The sequence below is a fragment of the Dendrobates tinctorius genome, unplaced genomic scaffold, assembly GCF_039654945.1.
Source record: "Dendrobates tinctorius isolate UK_male_01 unplaced genomic scaffold, ASM3965494v1 ptg000358l, whole genome shotgun sequence".
NCBI lineage: Eukaryota > Metazoa > Chordata > Amphibia > Anura > Dendrobatidae > Dendrobates > Dendrobates tinctorius.
The window spans coordinates 1,039,808-1,061,201 of record NW_027362024.1 but is presented as its reverse complement, the minus strand read 5'-3'; the positions used below and the strand labels follow the sequence as shown (position 1 = coordinate 1,061,201).

The 21,394-nt window shown below is 43.8% G+C and overlaps 1 protein-coding gene across 1 annotated transcript in view; it reads right to left on the bottom strand.

Moving 5' to 3' along the window:
* Positions 1 to 2,948: 2,948 nt before the first annotated feature.
* The window catches only part of LOC141075499 (uncharacterized), a 50,766-nt gene continuing 32,320 nt past the window's right edge, over positions 2,949 to 21,394 (bottom strand). The window contains exon 3 of the mRNA XM_073562587.1: positions 2,949 to 5,433. Within this exon, the coding sequence (XP_073418688.1) occupies positions 4,615 to 5,433 (819 nt within the window). The 3' untranslated portion in view covers positions 2,949 to 4,614. The remainder of the gene's footprint in view (positions 5,434 to 21,394) is intronic.

The window sequence follows — 21,394 nt, the reverse complement described above, 5'->3', positions numbered from 1 at the left end:
CTTTAACCCTATGATGACAAAACCCCAATCAATAGTGATACATGGAAAGAGCATATGAAAAATCAGTTAACAAGTATACAAATATATATATATGGGAAAAAAAATTGTTCCAGTATTCTACGTCATAATAATGTCACTAAATAAATATCTTGACACAAAAATACAACAAACAAAAGATATATATATATATAATTGCATAAATATACATTCACCAGATGGATAGATCATCAATTTTAATTATAAATTTATTATTTCTTATTCGATTCCCTTTAATCCTTCTTTCTGAAAAAAAAAAAAAAAAAACCCCAAACGGAAACACATTCAATAACAAGTAATAAGGTCCTCTCTCTTATTCATGCCATCTGGTGTACGACTACCTAAAGTAAAAATCCAAAAACTCTCCCTATTTAATAATTTGTGTTTATAATTACCGCCACGTGGAGGTGGAAAAACCTTCTCAATGCCCATAAAGGAAAATGAATCTGTGTTTCTTCCATGGACTGCCACAAAATGTCTAGATGCAGCAGAAATAGTAAGTGCCGTAGTGCTCTCAATATCGCTCAGATGCTTACGAATACGCCTAAGGGTCCTGAAGTACAACCAATATATTGGATCAAACGGTGCATTCTACTGAATATATGATATAGTCAGAACTACAATTAATAAAGTTGTTCATTACATAGGTTTTTTTATAAGCAAATGAAGAAAAAAGTTTCGATTTTTTCCCAAAATGACAGCACTTGCACTTTCTTGCACCACATGGAAAAAACCCTTTCATATCCAACCACGTTGTTGGAGTGGTGGATTTTTCAGAAAAATAACTCGGGGAAAGGATATCCCTTAAAGAAGGTGCTTTTTTGGCAATAAATTCAATTTTGTTATTTCTCAAGATTTCCCTTAATTTTGGGTCCTGATTAAGAATGGGTAAATATTTCAGAAGAATTTTCTTGATATTATAAAAATCTGTACTATATTGTGTTGAAAAAATTATTGTAGATTTTCTAGTATCAGAATATTTTTTCTTTTCGCCAAAAAATCTATAAGTGCACAGGATCTATTCCCCTTATACACGGATATCCAGTGATAGATCTACAATCCGGTTACATATATCTATGTATGGATTTATCTTACACGCAATAAATACGGAGCACTTATCTCATCTCCCCCTTGATAGTGACGTTCTCTTAGGATACATGTTACTCTATGATGGCACTTTTGCACACGGCCACTAGATGGCGCTACAACATCTGACATTTGCCTGAATTTTTATATCTACACATGGTTTACACAAATTATATTTTCTTGTGGTAACTCTATACTATTTACCATTAGAAGCTGTGTATTTCTGTAATTATTTGTATGTATACATGATTGATTACCACTTCTGTCTCTGTAAAGACAATCCCCTTTAACCCCTTTCTGACATTGGGCGTAAATGTACTTCCTCCCTTTGATCTGGGCTCCGGCGGTGAGCTCACATCCTTTCCGGCACATGTCAGCTGTATTGCACATCTGCCATTTGCCCCTATCAGCCTCTGACAGTGGCATTTAATGTGCACTTCCAGCAAGCGCGCCGGAAATCCACCCAACAGTGACCCCGTCACATGATCATGGGTCACCGACGGGTTGGCATGACAACCAGTGATCTCCAGCAGACCTCTATGCTTGTCACTGCCGGAATGCTATGAGCGCCACCCACTAGCCAAAACCACATGAACTAAGGATCATCTCGCCGAACTCCCGCTCTCCTGATCGCTCTGCTGATGACACAAAGCTAGGAGGGATAGCTAATACTAGAGAAGAGAGAGAGAGGATTCAAAAAGATATAAATAAACTGGAGAAGTGGGCAGCAACTAACAGAATGGTTTTTAACAGGGAAAAATGCAAAGTACTACATCTGGGCAATAAAAATGAAAAAAGCATATACAGAATGGGAGGAATAGGGCTAAGTGACAGCACATGTGAAAAAGACTTGGGTATACTAATAGATCACAGACTGAATATGAGTCAACAGTGTGATGCAGCAGCAAAAAAGGCAAATGCAATTCTAGGATGTATTAACAGAAGCATACAGTCTAGATCACGTGAAGTCATTATTGCCCTCTACTCCTCTTTGGTCAGACCTCATCTGGAATATTGTGTCCAGTTTTGGGCACCACATTTTAAAAAAGACATCAACAAACTGGAGCAAGTACAGAAAAAAGTGACCAGAATGGTGACCGGTCTGCAAACCCTGTCTTATGAGGAAAGGTTGCAGGATTTGGGAATGTGTAGTTTGCAAAAGAGAAGACTGAGAGGAGACTTAATAGCTGTCTACAAATATCTAAAGGGCTGTCACATTGTAGAAGGATCATCGTTATTCTCATTTGCACAAGGAAAGACTAGAAGCAATGGGATGAAACTGAATGGGAGGAGACACAGATTAGATATTAGAAAAAACTTTTTGACAGTTAGAGTGATCAATGAGTGGAACAGGCTGCCAAGAGAAGTTGTGAGTTCTCCTTCAATGGAAGTCTTCAAACAGAGGCTGGACAGACATCTGACTGGGATGATTTAGCGAATCCTGCTTTGAGCAGGGGGTTGGACCAGATGGCCCAGGAGGTCACTTCCAACTCTACCATTCTATGATTCTATGATTCCTTTTAACATGGGCAAAACACTACTCAGACAACACAGGGTGAGGGTAAAACAGTGTGGGCGATGCTTTATTGTACCACAAAACAGGCAGATAACACATAGAACAGTCCCAGCACAGTACCCAAGATAGGGCACATTACAGAGTCTCACCCTTCCACTGACCCGCCGGGATAATAGCTTCTGTGATTTCAGATCTTCCAGGGTCACTACCCCAGCTGTGTCACACACACAGAGAGGAGGTAACGACAAGCATAAGAAGATGACAGTCCATACAAGGACAGTTGATCCGAGGATCACAGCCTGGCTTCATCTTCCAGGGTCGACTACTCCACCTGTGGCACGCACACAGAGAGGAGGTAACAATAAATGTAAGAAGATGAGAGTCCATTCAGTCCATACAAGGTACAAGGCCAGTTGATCCAAAGATCACAATCTGGCTTCTCCGAACATATCCATGGTTCAGCGATGGTCAATGGAGCAGATCTGTATTCTTCCAACCGCGGCTGAAAACCCCTAGGATGTTTCCTATAGAATGATAGATCCGTGTCCCTTGTGATGATGTTGTGGCTGCTGTCCTGTCTCTTGTCCTTTTGGGATGTATGGATGTCTTGGCAGAATCTCTCTGGCTGTTTCTCTCTCAGTCTCTTTATACAGAGGCATGTAGCCCATTTTTACACTTAACAAGTGTCCCTCATTCAGTATTTACATAAAGGGTAAGAATGGAGGTGAGATTATTATAGCATTACTTGATTATTTAAACTATTTGCATAGTTTTTCCCTCTCTGCTTTAGAAGTCAACAAACTGGCTCCATAACACAATGCATAATTAGCATATCAGCAAACATCACCAGTGATCAAGGATAAGCGCACAATAAAAGTCAATATTACTGACTTACACAAACAAAAGTCAGTTTTCTTGACCAACCAGAAATCAACACTTAAATTTAAAGCCAATATACAGATAACATTCTATTATTCTTCATTTGCTAAAAATAGCTGTCTGGTTAATTAAGATACAATCCTGTATGTCTTCACAATGCTAAAAGTAAAAAAAATGTTTTAAAAAATATAAAAAAATATAAAAGTTCAAGTCACCCCCTTTCAAAATAAAACAGTAAAAAATCAGACAAACACATATTTGTTATAGCCATATTCAGAATATATCAATATAAAAAGAATTAACCCAATCACTAAATGGCGTAACGAGAAAGAATGTCAAAACGCCAGAATTACTTTTTTTGGTCGCCGCAACATTGCATTAAAATGCAATAAAGGATGACCAAAACATCATATCTGCACCAAAATGGTCTCCATTAATAACGTCAGCTCGGCACACAAAAAATAGTCTTTCACCCGATCCGAGATCATGAAAAATGGAGACGTGACGGGTATCGGAAAATGGTGCAATTCTTTTATACTTAACCTAATAAAGAGGAGTTATTTTTACTGATACAGCGGGTATGGAAAGTATTCACACCCCTTTAAATTTTTCACTCTTTATTTCATTGCAACCGTTTGGTAAATTCAAATTCATACTATCTATTCCTGACACTGGAGAGGCTTAGAAACTTCAGAAGTATATAGTTTGGTGTTTGGGATCTGCCAATATGTGGCTAGTTTTCTGTTTCGGATAACATGATATATGATTTTAGTTTTTTTTTTTCTCATTTAGTCTCTCTTGAATATAGGTCAATATTAAATAGTCTCTTAATGAGTCGCCTTTGGTGAGGACGATGAAACCCGTAGAAATGAGAGTGAGTGTGTAAACGTCACCTCACCCTATATACTGAGATGTGGGGTATATGTTTTTTCTATTAGTCACTTTCCGACTAACCTTCAGGGGGTGAATTATGGGTATAGTTTTACATTTGCAATAAGGTTTAGTTTTATCCTTTCGTCAGCAAACATGAGGAATGACAAGAGACAACCCATTTAAGAAGATTCAATTTTGGTTAAAACTATTCTAACATTATAACATTATGAACATAAAAAAGGCTTCTCCCCTGTGTGGATTCTCTGGTGCTTAAGACATTCTGATTTAGTGGTAAAACATTTCCCACATTCTGAACAGGAAAAAGGCTTCTCCCCTGTGTGAGTTCTCTGGTGCCTAACACAATATGATTTATTCATAAAACATTTCCCACATTCTGAACATGAAACAGGCTTCTCCCCTGTGTGAGTTCTCTTGTGGGTAAGAAAATGTGAATTCTGTCTAAAACACTTCCCACATTCTAAACATGAGAAAGGCTTCTCTCCTGTGTGGATTCTCTGGTGCTTAACAAAATCTGATTTAGTGTTAAAACATTTCCCACATTCTGAACAGGAAAAAGGCTTCTCCCCTGTGTGGATTCTCTGGTGATTAACACAATCAGATTTAGTGTTAAAACATTTCCCACATTGTAAACAGGAAAAAGGCTTCTCCCCTGTGTGTGCTCTCTGGTGTCTATCAAGAACCGATTTCAGATTAAAACATTTCCCACATTCTGAACAGGAAAAAGGCTTCTCCCCTGTGTGGATTATCTGGTGCTTAACACAATCAGATTTATTATTAAAACATTTCCCACATTCTGAACAGGAAAAAGGCTTCTCCCCTGTGTGAGTTCTCTGGTGGATAACAAAATTTGATTTCTGTGCAAAATTTTTCCCACATTCTGAACAGGAAAAAGGCTTCTCCCCTGTGTGAGTTCTCTGGTGGATAGCAAAATTTGATTTTGATGCAAAATATTTCCCACATTCTGAACATGAAAAAGGCTTCTCCCCTGTGTGTGTTCTCTGGTGAGTAACAAAATGAGATTTCTTGTTAAAACATTTCCCACATTCTGAACATAAAAATGACTTCTTTGCTTTAGGAGCAGTTTGTTTTTTAATGCCTCTTTTGTGACTTTGATTTTCCTTAGTAGTCAGTAATGAATCAGAAGATGGGACCTGTTTCATAGGATCAGATGACAGATCTTTGCTGTGAATAGATAATATATCTGGAATAACAGTAATCACTTCAGTTGTGTCTTGTAGGATCTCAAGATCATCAGATTTAAAAGTTGAAGATGTCAGCTGTCCCTCTGATCTCCTGGTACAGACATCTGCTAAGATAAAAAAAAACTTTTTAAAATAAAATATCCTTGAGTTTTTTATATTTTTGAACGTTTCTACTTATACCGTCCATAAAAATGGCAAGCTATGTAAAAAACTTTAATTATTTCCCAAGACAATGACAGTTCACAGTCTAATAGAAAACCTTGTTGGATGAACCAGTAGTGTGTGGTGTTCAACTGTTTGTTCATTCTGCCTCCCAAATATCAAATATAAAGAAACCAATCAATGTTATGTAGGTGAAAATAATACCAATTCTCATCTCACAAAAAACAAGTCCCCACTCAGGTCCATCATCTGTCAATGGAAAAACAGAGGTTCCCACACTATTAGTGGCTCAAAGGCTGCTGAAAAGCAACAGAGTTTCTATAAACCAATCCAGCAAAATCCGCTGTCACTTCGGAGTCTTGCAGTGTGCGCAAACAACATTTAGGATCCCTGTATTTAGCAATATTATAGTGAGAAGAACCCACTTAATTTGCGGTGTCTCCTGGAGCACAATCTGGGCACTATGTGCTGGGTAATAAAATGGCAAATGTGTAATTTTCACTCTCCAACATCCACTGAGTGTTAATTCCCAGAAAGTGGCTGTGGAGTCAAAATATTCACTCCTCCTAAGGATTATAACCCTCAGTGAATTAATTTATAAAATGGAATCACTTTATGGGGATTTCTACTATTCTGGTTTTCTGTCATTTAGTTATATTAGGGCTTCTGCATATGGTGTGTCCAATCTCATCTGGGATCTGTTCCTGCTGTCCAGCTGGAGTAATCTGCTCCCTACTTCAGCCAATTGGAAAGTACCACACCCTACTAAAGCGCAAAGCACATGGCCGGAATCTGCCAGATACAGCGCTGTTCTCCTCTGGTTCAGTCCTCTGTGCTCAGCTTGTGGCTTGTGTATTTGTTTCCTGCTGTGACTGTGGCCCGTTTACTGACTACTCTTGTGTCTACTGATTCTGTCCTTCTGGTTCTGACCCGGCTACCTGACTATTCTTCTCGCCATCTAACACCACAGAGTAGCAGGTAACACCATGGTCCAAGCCTAAAGGTCCCTGTGTAAGGTCAGATTCCATGTGAGGGTGTTATAGGGCGATGAGCAAGGCAATCCTTGGGAAAGCAAAGAAGATAGAGCCAAGCATGTTCATGGTGGACATCTTTTGAGCTGCCAGGTTACCATGAACAGTGCTCCCAATACATTGTGTCTGCAAACTATTCAGCTAGATCTGCATTCAAATAGCTAAATGGCGCTCCTTCCCTTCTGAACACCGCCAGATAGTAGTGTATGTAGGGTACAGTGCGAAGCTGGAAAACAATTTCTAAGATCCATTTGTTTTCTATTATCCTTTGTGAAGAATTCAAAACTTACCACCACATAAAGTGACACACGTCAGATATTAATAATGGGGCCTGATTAGGAACTACTGAAATGATCAAACTCCACAGTCTCCATCAGTAATAAATGAGTAACTAGTGGTGAAACCTCTCTGGTGTAATTAGAGTATGAAGCCGCATAAACCATATGAAGCGCATCAATCCCTCTAATCTTCAATAAGGTCGCATCGCTATTATGACATGATCTATAGTGTTGGGGAATGGTTTTCACATCCCCAATATCGGACACTGTCTTGGCCGCGCCAATGTCCCGCACATGCTCGCGCACTCGAATCCTGAGTTCTCTTGTTGTCAGACCCACATATATTTTGGGACAAGGGCACGTGGCATAGTAAATCACGTTTGAAGTTCCACAGGAAATTCTCTGTCTAATCTGAAATTCCCTTGTCCCATCTGATGAGAAGAGAACTAGAGGGATGGATGCGCTTCATATGGGGATTAGGGGGGGTCACAACAAACATTTTTTATCACAGATGGAACTCAGGTGGTTCGTTCAACTGGACACCATGACCCCTAATGGACTCAATGAAGTTTTGAGCTTGGCCCCATTCCTATAGTCTTTGGGGATTTAACAATTATGCATCAATTGGTCCCGGATATTATTTTCTTTTTTGTTAATGGATTCCCAATGGGATGATTTGCATTATTCTCTTTATAGTATATTCCATATGGATATCTGGGTATATTTATAGGCATATAATATATAGGTAATGAGAATTCCTCCTGTCCTTTTTCCTCCACAGGTCTATATCACACTCCCTCCTTTTTTCTGGCAGTGTGTTGTTTTTATATTGTTTTTAATTTTTACTCTTTATTTTCACTAATCTTTTCTTGTATGTCAATAATTTATAGCTAGTGACCTTGAGGACACCATATATCTCCTTGGACCCTCACCCTGTACCATATCTATGTGAACCGCATCCAGCAGTCTCTACAGTTGTGGGAATCATGACCATATATTGTATTCTATGTATTTTATGTACTTAGTATGTGAGATTTTTTCACTGTTTATGTCATATACGATGTACATTTATATATATGTGATGACTTTTTTTACGGTCATGACCCGCTTAGGATTATTGTCTGCATGGACCTTACGGTTCTTCCCATGTATGGGATATAATTATGAGCATATTATATCAAACATGTGAATCGGATCTAGTGGCCTTTATAGTTGTATGTGTCATGACCATATATTCGTTTTATGCATTTGATGTATTTAATATATGAGACTCTTTATCGCCTGGGCTATATGTGATGTATATCCATGTATGTATGTGATGATTCTTTTGTATGGCCATGACCCCTTTAAAAATCATTCATCTTCCCGGTATGGATTTTTGGGATTTCCATTTACCCTATATATGGGATACAATTATGGGCGGCTGTGCGCATCTCTCTGCGGTGGTAATTGTGCTGCTGACAGATGGGCGTCTTTATGTTGTACACGGGCGCCTTGGTCTTTTGACCGGTGTCCTGTGTTCAGCATGATGCCTGTTCTGTGCAGCGGTGCTTGCCGACCTCAGAGCGCATGCGCCGATGAGTCCGCGATGATTGGTTGATCCCGGTCACGTGACCGCGGTCACAGGGTATATGAAGGTCCTGTGGAGATATGGTTACTATCTCCTTGATAAAGCGGCCTTTCTGCGCCATGAAACGTGCGTCAGGGGTCACTGCCAGACGCTTCCCCTCTTCCTCCTGCATCCTCTGGTAAGATTTTGATCTGACATTTATTTCTGTCTTTCACTGGTGGTCGCCCTTATTTATGTCCAGATTCATTGCACCCTAAGGACATTATATGTCTCTCCTCCTTACTTTTTGAGCTTTGCTCAGGGGATTTACTTGAAGTTATCTGGGCCATATGGCCATTGATTTTTGTAGGGCGGTATTATATTTTGGGCTTCCACTTGGGCATGATGTCTAAAATACATATATGAGGACATTATTTCATCTTGGATGGACGAGGGGATGGTCAGGTATGTGTTCATCTGCTTTATATTGGCACCTCATCATGATTTTGTGCACTTCTTTGTACGATATTTAATAAAAATTATTAATATTTTTGCAGTCGTCGTTTTGCTCCCTTTTTTCTCCGGTGTTTCCATGTTTATAGGAGCTGATGTGGCTTGTGCCTAGGGTGAACAAATTGTTTTGGTATCATCCATAGGCATTTTAGCATTTTATATGAGATTCTTGTTATTAATCCCAGGGGGTAGGTGGATCCTCCAGGTTGTAAGTTCTATAGAAAAGGGCTTTCAATGCCCAAAGTCATTTGAACAGTTTTGGGTGGAGGAGAATGTTGTGGTCTAGAGGCAAAATGGTGATCATGGTAATACAGCCGAACTACACCACCGATAAAGCAGCCACAGCCGGTGACTGAGAGGAATCTGTGACTTCTCTGCATTCAGTGGTTACTACTCACCTGGGTAGTCATATGTGGGAATCTCCTCTTTACACCGCTCATCATCTCTCACATATGTCTCTGTAGTATTAATATGGGTGAGATCTTCACCCTGAAACAAATATTGTAAAAGTCACCGACAGATGGAGAAGTCCCATCTATGATCAGCTCTAATCCTGCCATCTCCACCGTTCTCATTACACAAGTATAAAACACATAATACTGGTGGATAAAACAAGACTGAGCACAAGACCTTCACAGCCGTCTACACTTCATAGGGGAGATCTCCTGACACCTTCTCTCCATCTACCTGATGATCCTGAGGAGCACTGGGATCTTCTTGGTTACAGTCCTGTGGAAGAAGAGGATGGGGACATCTCTCTGGTGTTGTCCTCTTACTGGATAGATCTGGAGGAAACACATACAGGGACTGAATTCATTCTCTACATACAGATAATTATAGGCCGTGTGTATTTAGTCCTGTCTATTACCTGGAGATGTGAGAGGCTGGGGAACCTCCATTATGACGTTCTTGTACAGATCTCTTTGTCCTTCTAAATACTCCCACTCCTCCATGGAGAAATAGACGGCGACATCCTGACAACTTATAGGAACCTGACACATACAATGATACCGTCATCCCCCCGATCCCTTCATAGTGTTACTGTATAATGTCCCAGCATTCCCTGCAGTGTCACCTCTCCAGTCAGCAGCTCAGTCATCTTGTAGATGAGTTCTAGGATCTTCTGGTCATTGATGTCCTCATGGATCAGGGGGTGAGGTGGAGGCCCCGTGATTGGGCTCAGGGGTCTTCCACATCCCTCAGACACAGGGTCCTGACAGCGATCACTAGAGGTCTTCACCACTGTGTAATCCTGTTAATGGAGAGACACATTAATAAATCTCACTACAGACATTTCCAGAGTCCTCACCTCTCCAGTTCTGTCCATCTGTTATTCCCATAGATAAGAATGATGTAATGTGACGTCATCAGAATCTCTCACCTCTCCAGTGAGACGGAAGAGGATCTCTAGGGTGAGGTGTAACATCCTCTCCGCCATCTTGTCTCTGTCCATATCCATCCTTGATGGGGAAATCAGGAAAATTCTCTTCTGTAGAAGATCTTCACTGAGAGGATCCGATATTTTAGAGACCTGAATGAGAAGAAGATGATCCGATGTAACATCATAAGAATCCTGTGTAATAATACAATTACTGGAGATAATAAGGGAAACATATGAGGAGATTTATTATCTTACAGGGTTTAGTTTTCTCCCCTGACATCTACTAATAAAACCTATATATTTAGGCCACAGACAACAAGCAGTTTCCTCCTCGGAGTCGGCAGCTGAACACGTTCCTCATAGACTCATCTTCCATAACGCTAATTCTCGTCTCATTACCGACACTGGAATCGGCATTAGCAATACTGCAGGAGATATTCATTACACGCGACATGAGAAATAACTCCTTCATGATGAGGACGACATCTTCATCTTCTACTGCGGCTCTAGAGACAGATTTGGCCAGAGTCGGTCACTGCCTCCATCCCCACCGGCCGTCTATATGAAGGTTTCCCGTCTTCCCCGCACTGGAATCTTCTATCACGTTAGATCTCAGCTCTGAGTCACACACAGAAGTTTGAGGCTTTTCTGGAAGAACAGGACAGGAGAGATCTGAGGCCGATGTCTCCATGTACAGGGTTTCCCCTCGGGATAAGAGGCTTTTCTATCCCTTTCCCCCAATTAGAGGGGACACCTGTGGATATCAGGGTCTTTACCGGCTGGGGGGATTTACTCAGTAACGTGGACGTTGGACAAACGTCACCATCAATTACCATCGGAGTGAAGGAACATCGCTCCTCTATTCAGCTCTATGGATCCAGGATGAAATCCACTGCGGCCCCTGCAAGAAAAGAGCGAAGTCTGGTGAGACCCCCGAGGCCGGAGATTTCTACAGCTGCTCTGTGCGCACAGGACCTGTGATGAGGTCACATGAGGGGAGGAGTCAGAGGTCACATGATCAGGGGCCTAAAGGCCCCGTCTCACTAAGCGATCTCGGTAGCGAGCTCGCTGCTGAGTCACAACTTTTGTGACGTAACAGCGATCTCACCAGCGAGATCGCTGTGTGTGACAGTGATCAGCGAGCGGCCCCCCTGCCGGTATCGCTGATCGCTGGAAGAAACCTCTGGACATTTCTTTGGTCGCTGGTCTCCCGCTGGCCAGCACGCATCGCTGTGTGTGAAAGGCGGGAGACCAGCGACCAGGTACAAAAAATAATACAAAAAATAAAAAATATTGTTATTCTCACCTTCCACCTTCCACACACGGCTTGGCTCCGCTCCGCACACCTCGTACACACGCGGCACCGCTCCGTACACCTCGTACACACACGGCTCCGCTCCGTACACCTCGTACACACGCGGCTCCGCTCCGTACACCTTGTACACACACAGCTCCGCTCCGTACACCTCGTACACATACGTCTCCGCTCCGTACACCTCGTACACACATGGCTCTGCTACATCCACCCTGTAAACCCCTCCTGACCCCACACATAAACTTCCCCTCATCCAGCACCATGACAACCAGCACAGCAGAGTCCTGCACACACTTAAGGCCCCCGTCACATTAAGCGATATCAAGGTGTCAGGATCGCTAGTAAGTCGCTATGTGATCGCTGGCCATCCCTGTAAAAAATAGAATCAAAATAAAAAATATTGTTATTCTCACCTTCCGATGTCCTGTTCTGCCATCCTGCCTCTCTCCACGCTCGGGTCCCAGTGATCCTTTGCACGAATGACCGCGAGACTTTGTTATCCCTCGAGACCGTGACATCTCGCGGTCATTCTCGCAAAGGATCACTGGGACCGGAGCGTGGAGAGAGGCAGGATGGCAGAACAGGACATCGGAAGGTGAGAATAACAATATTTTTTATTTTGATTCTATTTTTTACAGGGATGGCCAGCGATCACATAGCGACTTACTAGCGATCCTGACACCTTGATATCGGTGTCGGGATCGCTGGTAAGTCGCTTAGTGTGACGGGGCCTTAAGTGTGTGCAGGACTCTGCTGTGCTGGTTGTCATGGTGCTGGATGAGGGGAAGTTTATGTGTGGGGTCAGGAGGGGTTTACAGGGTGGATGTAGCAGAGCCATGTGTGTACGAGGTGTACGGAGCGGAGACGCATGTGTACGAGGTGTACGGAGTGGAGCTGTGTGTGTACAAGGTGTACGGAGCGGAGCCGTGTGTGTACGAGGTGTACGGAGCGGAGCCGTGTGTGTACGAGGTGTACGGAGCGGTGCCGTGTGTGTACGAGGTGTACTGAGCGGAGCCAAGCCGTGTGTGTACGAGGTGTACTGAGCGGAGCCCTGTGTGTGTACGAGGTGTACTGAGCGGAGCCCTGTGTGTGTACGAGGTGTACTGAGCGGAGCCCTGTGTGTGTACGAGGTGTACTGAGCGGAGCCCTGTGTGTGTACGAGGTGTACTGAGCGGAGCCCTGTGTGTGTACGAGGTGTACTGAGCGGAGCCCTGTGTGTGTACGAGGTGTACTGAGCGGAGCCCTGTGTGTGTACGAGGTGTACTGAGCGGAGCCCTGTGTGTGTACGAGGTGTACTGAGCGGAGCCGTGTGTGTACGAGGTGTACTGAGCGGAGCCGTGTGTGTACGAGGTGTACTGAGCGGAGCCGTGTGTGTACGAGGTGTACGGAGCGGAGCCGTGTGTGTACGAGGTGTACGGAGCGGAGCCGTGTGTGTACGAGGTGTACGGAGCGGAGCCGTGTGTGTACGAGGTGTACGGAGCGGAGCCGTGTGTGTACGAGGTGTACGGAGCGGAGCCGTGTGCGTACGAGGTGTACGGAGCGGAGTCGCGTGCGTACGAGGTGTACGGAGCGGAGCCGTGTGTGTATGAGGTGTACAGAGCGAAGCCGTGTTTGTGTGGACCCCTCTGTGTACTCTGTATACCCCAGCTTCGGTCGCAGACCCCACAGTATATGCTGTATACACCCGTATACTCCCAGCTTCAGTCGCAGACCCTTCAGTGTGCCCTGTATACACCCATATACCCCCATGTTCGGGCACAGACCCCTGTGTATGCTGTTTACACTCATATACCCCCAGCTTCGGTCGCAGACGCCTATTTGTACACTGTATACACCTATATTCCCCCAGCTTCGGTCGCAGACCCCTCTGTGTGTGCTGTAAACACCCATATACCCCCAGCTTCGGTCGCAGACCCCTCTGTGTACGCTATGTACACCCGTATACCCCCAGCTTCGGTCACAGACCCCTGTGTTCACTGTATACACCTGTTTATCCCCAGTTTTAGTCGCAGACCCCTGTGTACACTATACACCCATGTACACCCAGCTTCAGTCGCAGACCCCTGTGTATACTGTATTCACCTGTATACCCCCAGCTTCAGTCACAGTCCCCGCGTCTCTCACACTGTATACATCAGTATACCCCCAGCTTCAGTCTCAGAACCCTGTGTGTATGCTGTATACACCTGTATACCCCCAGCTTCGGTCGCAGACCCCTGTGTATGCTGTATACACCGTGTACTCCCAGATTCGGTCACAGCCCCCTGTGTTCACTGTATACACCCGTATATCCCCAGTTTTGGTCGCAGACCCCTGTGTACGCTGCATACACCCGTATACCCCCAGGTTCGGTCACAGACCCCTGTGTACGCTGTATACACCTGTATACCCCCAGCTTTGGTCACAGACCCCCCTGCATACGCTGTATACACCCGTATACCCCCAGCTTTAGCCATAGACCCTGTGTACGCTGTATACACCCGTATACCCACAGTTTTGGCCATAGACCCCTCTGTGTATGCTGTATACACCCGTATACCCCCAGCTTCGGTAACAGACCCCTGTGTACACTGTATACACCCGTATACCCCCAGCTTTGGTCGCTGACCCCTGTGTGCTGTATACACCCGTATACCCTCAACTTCGGTCACGGACCCCTCTGTGTATGCTGTATACACCCGTATACCCCCAGCTTCGGTCACAGACCCCTCTGTGTATGCTGTATACACCCGTATAACCCCAGCTTCGGTCACAGACCCCGCGTCTCTCACACTGTAGAACTGACGCCGGACACACACGGTAAAACTGCGGTCGTCGGTCTCTCATCTCTCGCACTTATACTGATTACATAAGATGGAGTCAGACGAACCCTCCTACAAAACGTGAGAACAAAGTCATTACTACAGGACTGTGTGAGAAAGGGATTTATTCTACAAGAAACGATGGGGCCACAAATGAGAATAACATAATGTCGTTCATCTTCTCTTTCTCCACAGATATTGACAGTGAGGGCGACTTCCACTTTGCCGTAATGTGGATTTAGTGGCCATACATAAGTAGTTTACTAGCTTCTGAAAGCTTTCTGGAAGCTGGGAAGGCCTGGTTCCCAGTAAAAGGGTAGAAGGTTCCAGATCAACCGGTCCACCATACATCTGTGCTATCAGACGCTTCACCTTCTCCCAAAGCCCAGAAACCACCATACAAGACCACCAAATATGTCTCATGTCACCAGATATTCCACAGCCCCTAAAACAGTCTCCCGAGATTTTAGGAAAAATGCTGTGAATTTTTTCCAGTACATAATAGACTATGTGCAATAGTTTTAAGGAGGTCTCAACAAGGGAAGTCTGGTGACTACCTTCTGATAGGGTGTCATAGCTACGATACCATTCATCAATTGACTGTTTAAACCCCAAATCCTCCTCCTACTGTAACACAGTGTATACTTCAATTTTTTTATCATTTTGTGGAGAATTTATAGCATAGTAGATCAATGAGATCGTTCCCCTGCCCAAAGGGTCATTTAGACATTTATTTTCAAAACTGGTTGCCCTGAGAGTAGTACCGCTCGGGAGGATCTGCTTTGCAAAGTGGAAGATCTGGTTCAGTCGCATTACCTCCCTAACTGGAGGATCAAATGTTTGAACAAATTCCTGTCTGTCAAGTAAGATATTAAATGGGGAACACAAATGTTTAAGTATATGAATACCTTTCAGCTTCCACCAAAAAAAAATTTGTGGCTCAAGGCCTGGCGGGAACATGGGGTTTTGTAATATAGCTGTCAGGGGAGAAGGGCTTGATTGTAAGTTATATCTAAACCGGACTTTACTCCAAAGAAGCAACAAGTGGACTGTAAAAGGAGCCACATTCATTAACCCCCGTGGAAGTCGGTCTGTGGTCCACATTAGGCCTGATAAAGAGAATGGTTTGGAGAGAAATGATTCCAGAATAACCCATCTCAGACTATTGGGATATGAACACGCACTTATTAATGGAGCAATCTGTGCCGACTTGTAATAAAGTGTAAAATTAGGGAGGGATAAACCCCCTTCTTTTCTGTGACGGAACATAAGTTTTTGCACAATTCTGGGTTGTTTTCAGAGCCAAAGAAACTTAGACATCATAGAGTGTAAATGAGGGAACGTTCTGGCTGGTACCATAATTGGGAGGGACCTAAATAGATATAAGAAGCGAGGCAGTGACACCATTTTTAATGCATGTGTTCTGCCGAGCCAGGATAATTTTGAGGAAGCCCATCTATCCAGGTCCCTCTGGAAGTTTCGGATCAGTGGAGTGTAATTCCACCTAAGCTGAGTTGACCTGTTGGCTGTTAAGTTGATACCCAGATATGTTAGATATTGTTCTTTGTGTATAAACCCAAGATGGGACACTATATTAGTTTGCTCTGTCTTAGGAAAATTTACAAATAATGCTTTGTATTTATTAATGTTAATCTTCAACCCTGAGATCTTCTCAAATTTGTGAAGGAGGGAAAACAAGTGAGGGCGTGTAGTGTGGGGACTTATTAATGTTAGCAGGAGATCATCCGCAAAGAGGCTGACTTTATATTGGTCTCCCATATTCTCAGGGCCCAGGATATTCTGATCTCTCCTTATTGCTTCCACAATGGGTTCCATTACAAGTGCAAAAAGAGCCAGAGACAGAGGACAGCCCTGCCTGGTACCCTCTGAATATTAATTGGAGGGGGATGTGGTGACGGGAGTTTTACATAAGCGATAGGGCTATCATATAACAATTGGAGGCACTTTATAAGTTTAGGGGAGAATCCGACTTCCGATAGAACCATAAAAGGATATGTCCAGGACACCGAATCGAAAGCCCTCTCATGGGGGGCGTGGCCTGCATGCAGACCAGAGAGGCCACATAACTCACAGGCTCCTGCTTCTCTGGACTTAAACCGGATAATAACAGCACTCTATATTACCTCTCCTCCTCCCTGTGCACAGTAATGGCTCCTGGAAGGTCCTGGGCACATGATTACCGGAGGGAGAGCGCAGAAATCCTGTTCCCCCGCGGAAGCTCCCGGACTTCTTCCCCCGAGGACAAACTGCACATGCTGCAGGTAAAATGGCGGCGGCTTCCCCCTCAGCTTCCTCCCGCTCATCAGTTGGCTCTGGGGGGAGGGGGACATTTGAGACTCACATCAACCTGTCTCCTATTACTAAAGGAGGCATGAGAGACTTTCTGGCCTCCATTCGTGCTTCCCTAAAGGAAGACAAGCAGTCCATGCTGCAGGAGATTAGAGGGGAAGTCTCGTCCCTGGGGAGAGAACTGCTCATGTCGAGAGCAAGATGGCTGAATATGCCAAGACTATAAATGCCCTAGTGGATGAGAACAAAGCTTTGAGAGAGGATATGACTGTGGTCCAGGATAAGATGTATGATCTAGAAGATAGATCACGGAGGAAAAATGTGCGTGTCAGGGGCATACAGGGCGACATTCCAGATAAGGAGCTGGCTGACTTTTTGCTTAAATTCATGCAAACTGTACTCCCAACCTTGCTCCCCAGGGATTTCCTGATTGACAGGATAGACTCCCCAAACCCCGGCATGTGGACCCAGCCTTGCCGAGAGACACTTTGGCGCGTGTCCACTTCTATACTACCAAAGACGCCTTCATGCAGGGGATGAGGAAACCCCCTGAGCTCCCTGCTGAATACCAAGGCTTACAGGTGTTCCCAGATTTATTAGCGTCCACGCTGCCAAGGAGGCGAGAATTCGCTCATGTTTGTAAAGCACTACGTGATGTTCATATCCGATACAAATGGGGATTCAATCCTGTCAGGCTGATAATATCTTATGAAGGTTGGTGGTGTGGTCTGCCAATCTCCCAAACAGGCTGAGAACAAGCTAACCGATTGGAAGATTTCCTTTGCTCCCCGCCAGAACCCGATGGGAAAGAAAATTGTTCAGGACTGGATTCAAACTTGAAGAGGAGGATGAGATGCTGTCCGGATGCAGGACTCTGCTGTGAGGGTGCTACGGATTTTGTCACCGTTTTTTTCTTTTTGCTCCAGCACCTCGTCCAAGATAACTCCCGGTTATTTTCCATCTTTTTGGGAGTGAGCCTTGGAACTGCCCTGAGCTGGCATTTACCTGCGGTCTAGGACTGACCACTCAGGCATTTCACTGCCTGATTAGCCTGGCCTTTGGCCTAGTGGCTGCATGACTTTGTGTTTAGAATTTTTTTTACTTTTCTCTGTGTTTTGTTTCCCTTGTCTCCTGTTTTTTAGGTACACCTCCGAGATGGGTCTTTTTAATGTGGTTACTGTGGTTCTCTATGTTGCCAACACACGAGCCCAGATGCAGGTGATATGGGTTCATGAAGATGTATGTGTGATAGCAAGTTTTTTTATGTAGAATTATGAGTGTTACCATTATGTTTTTAAGTGTTAGGGGGTTGAACTCCCCCAATAAGAGGTCCATCCTATGGAAAGAGGTGAAAAAATCAGGTGCGGAGATTATCTGCCTGCAGGAGACGCATCTGATAGAAGCTGATAATTTTAGGCTGCGTCACCCACAATTCTCTAATATTTACTTAGCTAATAATAACACTAAAAAGGCTGGGGTGTGCATCATCTTTAAAAATACATTAGCCATCAAATGTATTCGGAAGGAAGCGGATCCTGTGGGCAGATTTCTGTCCCTCATATGCACATTGAATGGCGAGTTGCACACAATCACAGTCATCTACGCCCCAAATCATTCGCAACAGACATTTATCCGCAAAGTACTACATAGATTGGGTGGTCTGGCGCAGGGTGAAAAGATATACTGTGGAGACTTTAATCTTCCCATGGACAGGGATCTAGACTGCTCACGAGGTGGCATTCGGCCTAGGGGGGCATTGAAAGGCATAGCCAAAGAATATCATCTACACGATTTCTGGAGGTACTCCCACGCAAGTGAAAAAGATTATACCTTTTATTCCTTCCGACACCGTACATATACTAGGATAGACCATATTCTGGTGGATACTTCGGTTCTTCCTAGATGCATCTCCTCCAGCATAGGATTAATTACCTGGTCTGACCATGCTCCCATTGTGTTACAGTTAGCATTAAAACATCATGCGAACCCTGCTTTTCGGTGGCGTCTGAACCCGTCTCTTTTACTAAATGAGAAGGTGACGTGTGGTATCTCTACTGAGTTGACTCACTCACTACTTCCATATTAACGATAATGGGGAAGTTTCAGATGAAACGCTATGGGCTGCGCATAAAGTAGTTATACGGGGATATCTCATACAACAAGCCTCCATACTGAAGCGTAATAGAGGGATAGGGGATGACCTCTTAGCTAGACTTGACCAGTTGTAATCACTGAATAAAACCTCACCCTCGCAGGCGGTGTCGGATGAGATTTATGGGGTTGGCTTTCAATTGCGGGAGGTTTTGCTTTCTGCCTATGCCCGTAATTTACATAAGCTTAAAACTCACTTTTACGCCACTGGAGACAGAACGGGAGCAATACTGGCACATAGGGTACGTAAGCGAGAGGCTAAATCCAGAAAAGATGGTTTACAAGATCAGAATGGGTGTCTGGTTAGGAATCCGATTGACATCACGGAGACATTTGTAAAGTACTACTCCCATTTATATAACTTACATTCTGACCCGCAGACCCGTCAACCCACTCAGGTAGCAATCGATTCATATCTGCAATCAGTTAATTTACCACGTGTATCCCAAGAACAATTATTATTGTTAAACGCCCCATTTACAGAAGAGGAGATCAAAAAAACTATTAAAAGCAGGAAGCTACACACTGCGCCTGGTCCGGATGGACTATCAAATGAATATTATCGCACTTTTCAGGAACTTCTGGCCCCATATCTATTGAGGATGTTTTCATGTTGGTGGGATTCAGGCAAAGTTGCTGCCCCTAATTTGGAAGCTACTATTACCACTCTCCCTAAGCCAGGTAAGACCCCTGATAGTCCTGGGAATTTTAGACCCATTGCTTTATTGAATTATGATTTAAAGATATATACCAAATTGCTAGCCTCCCGCCTTCATTTGATAATCCCCTCTCTTGTCTCTCCTGACCAGGTCGGTTTTGTGGCTGGCCGGGAAACCAAGGATGGTACCCACCGAATTTGAATCTCATTTGGGTGGCGGAACTGTTGGGCCTTCCCAGTGCATTCCTGCCCTTGGACGCTGAGAAGGCCTTTTCTCTAGGAGCCAAGTCATATGTGATGCCCCTATCACCGACTCTATTGTCTCTGCGCTGACTGTAGGACTTGTAGCTGTTTGAAATTTAATAAAAATTCATTGGTTATAAAGAAGCTGTCCGGTTGAGTTATGAAACGAGCCGTGTCCTCCTGATTCTCCCCTTCTGAGTTCAGAGCTGACAATGACAATTTTACTTGTCCCTTGTTTTTTCCTTTTACCGCTACATGTTATTGATACATAATAGTTTCAGTACTCGGAAACATTACTTTTGCAAATATAAAAATGCATAATATTTTGTTAGGCCAATTGTCTGATACTTAGGCTACTTTCACACTTGCTTTTTTTTTTGCAGCGCGTTTTTCCCGCAAAAAAACGCATTGAAAAAACGCATACAAACGCATACAAATGCTGCGTTTTTTTCAAGCATTTTTATGAGCATGCATGAAAAAAACGCAGCGCTTTTATGCGTTTGTATGCGTTTTAAGTGCGTTTTTACCGCATTTGCGTTTTTTTCCAACATTAGGTGGCCCCTCACACTAACCCAAACCATGACTTTACTAACCCTAACCCTGACCCTAACTCTGACCCTAACCCTTAACCAAACCATACCCTGATCCTAACCCTAACCCTGACCATAACCCTAACCCTGACCCTAACCCTAACCCTGACCCTAACCCTTAACCAAACCATACCCTGACCCTAACCCTAACTCTGACCCTAACCCTGACCCTAACCCTTAACCAAACCATACTAACCCTAACCCTTAACCAAACCCTAGTAACCCTAACCCAAACCCTAACCCTAAACCCTAGCTAACCCTAACCCTAACCCTAAACCCCCTTAACTAACCCTAACTCTAACCCAAACCCCTAAATTCCATTGTCCAACTAATGGTTAAAAAAAAAACGCATGCGCAAAAAAGCATACATAAGCATGCCAATGCGCACATATGCGCACCCATAGACTTATAATGGGTATCTTGCTGTAAAAAAACACATTGCGCGCGCATGCGTTTTTTTTTTGAGGCAAGTCGGACGCCCAAAAAATGCAACAGGATGCATTTTGTGCGCCCGAGCGCATACCGCAAAAAAACGCATGCGCGGAAAAATGCATACAAACGCATGTGTATGCGCACATAAGCGCATCCCATGCAAAATATAGGGAAAAAAAGCATGCGTTTTTTAGCGCTAAAATCCAGTGCGAAAAAACGCAAGTGTGAAACCAGCCTTAGAGGAAGCTTAGCAGCAATTCCAATATCTAAGACATATCTAAACACTATTACGGATTACACACAGTCACAGAAATTGCATTATGAATTGTGGCCCTCATTCAGTGACAGCTCTTTTTGCTTGTCTCTT